Genomic DNA, 4986 nt, shown 5'->3' with positions numbered 1-4986 from the left:
TCGAATTATATTCATTTATTTGTACAAGTAAATAAAATATGAATAATAACTTCGATTATATATATTGCAATTGTTGCGATTATCTATATATTCCATTCATTCATACTTCTTTTTAGATAATAATGAAAGAACCGTTAAGTAATCGATTACGAACTCAAGAACAGCTTGGTTATGATGTCTCATGCGACCTTATAGATGTTAATGGAATTTTAGGATATTGCATTACTGTTTGCACACAAGCAAATAAATACACAACTGAGCACGTAGATCAACGAATCGAGGAATTTTTGAAATCGTTTAATAAGATTTTGGAAACGTTTACACAAGAAGAACTAGATGATGTTAAGGAAGTATTAAGGAAATTTAAAAAAAGTGGAATAAAAGAAGAAGGGAGAAACTGGAGTATTTGGAAAGAGATTATACAAATTGGCAATACATGTTTGACAGACATGAAAGAGAAGCGCTTGCAATGAAGAACATAAAAATTAACGATTTGAGAGAATGGTTTGCAAAACATACACTGAATGGAAGTAATTGTAGAAAATTGAGTATACATGTGGTAGGAACTAATGAAGGAAATCTGAAGGAAAGCGTAGTCAAGAATGAAAATAGTAAGTAGATTTTTTTTAGATCTTTTATAATCGAATTTTGGTCAGTGTCTATTTGTCTTCTGATTTTGTAAGATTATATTTTTACCTTCCATTATCGGATTATGCTTAAAATCGTTAAAATAATACAAAATATCAATGTAAAAAATCATCAAAATTTTAAAAAATTAATTTTCATATATGTATACTGCAGAGGATTGCGAGAAAGCGCGGCACTTTATTTCGTATAATCGATAATAAGCAGCTTAAGAATTGTCATCATATTACGAACCTACAAAATTATAAGGAAGAGATTGACATCTATTTAGATAAGTGAAGAAGTCAATCTTTTCAGAGTGCTAAATAAATGACATTTTAACAATAATATTAAAGTGATAATAAAGTAATAAGTCTTACTATATGATATTGATAAAATTCTTTCTTACTTTTTAGCTTATATACTTAAATTTAATACTAATCTTTATATAACAAAATTATAATAAAGCATTACATATATAATCAGCTTTTCATGCAATTCTTCATACTTATTGCTCCTATATTCAAATCCTCTGTATTCTAAATTTTTCTTTTATTGTCAAGTAAACTCTGGCGAAAATTTTTTTTACAATTTTTCATATAATTTTTTAGAATTTCTATATAATTTTTCTAAATTTCTATATAATTTTACAATTCTCATTTTTTATACGAATTGGAACATTTCTCAGAAAATCTATATCTTTTCTCAGAATTGTTCATACATGTTAATTATGAAATATCGTAAGATTTCTAAGATTTTTTATAAGTATAATTTCTGATGAAATATTATAAAATCTAAAAAATTAAATTTTTTTTTTAATTATGAAATAAGAAATTTTAGAATATTTTAGAATTTATTTATATGACAAATTCTGAAATAAGATATAAACTTTGATATCTAAATATTTCTGAGTATTTTTGAAAAATGTTCCAATTTATATAAAAATTATGAGAAAAATGTTCACCAGGGAAGAACTACACATAATTACAATACAAGTGTATATTCGACAGTTTTCATAAATGGGTATTTATAAAAATCATTAATTAAAAATTTAAAGGAAGAATAAAATTTGTATTGTAATCTAATAATCTTGCATAATTTTCTCTCCTTCGAAACTTAGCTATTTGTTATTTCAAATCTACCATTTACTAAAGAATTGATTAATATAATAAAAATGTTATTATATTATGCTTACTTTCAGGTCAAATTGGGACTTTACAAACTGCAGTGACAAGTTACGGGCAAGTTTTGAGCTTGATTAGAAGTTTTATGGTATAATGAATCATGTGTCAAAACTGTCAAGTTCAACTAATTTCAAAGGACACATAGATGAGAGAAGATGTTGCGATGTTTTTATTATACTTCTTAACAAGTGTTTCGATATTTGCAATATTTTTTATTATTTTTTAAAATAGTGGTAAATTTTATTTTAGTTTTTCTTAATGTGTCAGTCTAATATTGTACAATTTGTCGATAGAGTTTTTCGTGTACAAAAGAAGCTCATTTTGCAGCAATTTATTATTGCGCTATATGGATTTTTTTTTTGTAGTACAAGAATAGTAAATGAGATATAACTAATATAATAGAGACATCAATTACATTACATGAATTGATTGTTAATAGATACAGATGTATAATAATTACAGTATTTCCATCGTGAAAAATTGATTTATGTTATTTTTTTATGAATGGTATTATTTTCTTTTAGAACTTTTTTAAAAGAAAAATGTGAGACATGAACTTTTAGCATTTTTGAGTAAAGTATGTTTCTTACAGTATTATAAGTAATTTATTTTTATAAATGCTACGAATTATTTTTACTGTCATTTTTAATAATATATCTTAGATTAAAATATTTTCAACATCGAAAAAAGTTTAATACAATATTCACTTATATGTGTATTACACAAATATACCACAAGTTTATATTTTTATTACATGTATGGTATAAATGTTATAATATGTGTATTGCTTATTTTGTTGCCATAAGAGTTAAAATATCAAGTAAATAATAAATATCATAAATGATTTCATATTTTATTCTAAAGTTTTACTTTATGTTTATTCTCATTCTGTTACGCTATTTAATTTAGTAATCAACGCACACATACTCAAAGAAATGGCTGATGCCTCTAATGGAATAGTATAGTAATGCCTTCTAAAATCTATATTCCAGGTAATTCTAGTGAAAATTTTTTGAAATTTTTCAAATAATTTTTTAGGAATATTATGTAAATTTTAGAATTTTTCAAAATTTCAAGATTCAGAATAATAATAAATAATTAAAATAGTAAATATTAGTAATTATTATAATGTAATAATGGTAATATTATATATATAATGTATACTATATATATATAATTATTAATATTAGCTTTATTATTATCATTAATTATTAATAATCATTGATAATAATCCAGAAGATAAGAATTTTCAAATTCTTATCTTCGGCGTGAACTGAGCTACATACGTATATGTATTTATGATTGAGGATCATTATGTGTATATATATATATATATATCTTGAAACATTGCTTATAACAAGATAAAAATTACAAAAGTGAAAAATTTATTAGACTATAATTTCATTAGTCAACATCTAGCGAATTTTGCTCATTTTTGTAATTTTCGAGATATACAATCGATCTCTTCGAGCCTACACGTAAAGTTGCATTCGTATTGAGACATATTCGAGAAGCACGTTTGCGATCTATAACATTTGCGCATCACGACTATTGATTATTGAGTTTATACATTTAGGTTCATAAGGAACCAAAAGCAAGGACCAATCGTATTCAAGAATTTAACAACAGTTGCAAAGCTACTTTTTCTGAACGTAGCTAATAATAATCGATAACAGCTCTATGAATCGACGCCTCTTCTGCTTTACCGATCAGGCAAACGACAGGTGTGACGTCACGCGTCGACCGTCCCGCGATGCGTATCGGGAAAAACGGGAGACCTGCCATCTTGAATGGCATGGCTCGTCTACACAGTGCGTGATGAAGGAGAAATGCGAGCTTTAGTGCGGACGTTTCGCTGGTATTACGCTACGTCGAGATCCGCGTGAGACTTAACGACGACCGTGACGCGAGGAGGCTTTTCCCCTGCCCCACGCGATGGAGGCGGTAAAGGCGTTTAATGCGGAGGTAAGTAACACCCCGAGGTCTCTCCGCTTGTACGCGCACGTCTTAGAGGTCACCGTCGTAGGGGCAGCTCTCCCTCTCTATGTTGCGCGCATTTGATTTTGCTCTTCTTGCCTCGTATCTCATTCTGAATCTCGTGAGAAAATCGCAAAAACCTTTGCGATAAAAGAAAAAAAATGATGCGTCGTCCCCCCCCGAATCTTCCCCTTAGCTATAGTCAGTGTTGCTCCGTTCGATTTTGACGAAAGGGTATCCTCGCCGGAGACGCAACTTCGTTGAGACTCTTCGAAAAGTCACGATCACGATGAAGGTTGCATGGTTCTCTATCGGGATCTGGTGCGACTTGTTTTTGAAGGCCACTTGCCAATTTCGATTGAATCAGTGATCGCGGTTTTGTTAAGCGAATAGCTAGTATTTCTGAATTATGGGATGATTAAACAAGCATGCACATGTGTGATGTTGTGGTCTGTACGTCATTAACCTTCCCAGATAACACGCATCATCCAGAAGATTTCTTTTTGTCTTAGATATCTTGTAGATATGTATGCTCCAAAAGTTGTTTTTCTGTTGTCTTTACGATGTCTTTTGGACATGTATGTTGTCTGGGTTGTGTTCGCGATGCTAAAAATTTCTTCGAGATCTCGGGTTAGAAATAGAATTAACAAGTCACATTTGAATTATTTAGCATCTTGACCAGTGGTTGACCAGTTGATTGTATATCTTGAGATGAGGTGAAAAGTAAACAAATTCATTAGATATTGACCAATTAAATTATGAATATTTTAGTGAATTTGCATACTTTTGTAATTTTCATCTCATTTTGAGATACACAATTGCCCCCCTGGATATAATGATTCACTAGCTGCATTTGGAAAGAGACACTATTAGCGCTGCTTGTGTTATTCTATCCTTGTTTTATGTAATAATAATTAACGAAGATAGAATGACACAAATAACGCTAATAATGTCTCTCCGAACGCATCCACTGTGTTATACTATGTCCTCTGTGTCTCTTAGAAGCACTTTTTGGTCGATATTTGTAGTTGATTCTTGTATTTAAGACTGTCTTAAGTACAATCTTGAAATGTCATGAATGAACTAATAGAGCCATATTAGCATCTTAAGACATTACTTGAGGTCTTGAAATAAGAACAAACTATGATTGCCAATCTTGATATGATATACTTATTATACTATTGAGGGTCATGTGACTTTT

General features: G+C 29.4%; 2 protein-coding genes across 3 annotated transcripts in view; both read left to right on the top strand.

The window, feature by feature from the left end:
- The window catches only part of LOC108749836 (nardilysin-like), a 6816-nt gene extending 4914 nt beyond the window's left edge, over window positions 1–1902 (top strand). The window contains 3 exon segments of the mRNA XM_018488811.1: window positions 117–425; window positions 428–611; window positions 1826–1902. Of these exon segments, the coding sequence (XP_018344313.1) occupies window positions 117–425; window positions 428–611; window positions 1826–1902 (570 nt within the window).
- A 1841-nt stretch (window positions 1903–3743) lies between these two features.
- LOC108750057 (splicing factor, arginine/serine-rich 15) overlaps window positions 3744–4986 on the top strand; it is an 11434-nt gene continuing 10191 nt past the window's right edge. For both annotated transcript variants that reach the window (XM_018489266.1, XM_018489267.1), the window contains exon 1: window positions 3744–3773. In XM_018489266.1, the coding sequence (XP_018344768.1) occupies window positions 3744–3773 (30 nt within the window). The remainder of the gene's footprint in view (window positions 3774–4986) is intronic.

This window comes from Trachymyrmex septentrionalis, unplaced genomic scaffold (assembly GCF_001594115.1).
Source record: "Trachymyrmex septentrionalis isolate Tsep2-gDNA-1 unplaced genomic scaffold, Tsep1.0 scaffold32, whole genome shotgun sequence".
Taxonomy (NCBI): domain Eukaryota; kingdom Metazoa; phylum Arthropoda; class Insecta; order Hymenoptera; family Formicidae; genus Trachymyrmex; species Trachymyrmex septentrionalis.
Note: the sequence above shows the minus strand (reverse complement) of the source record. Positions and strands in the feature narration are given on the sequence as shown.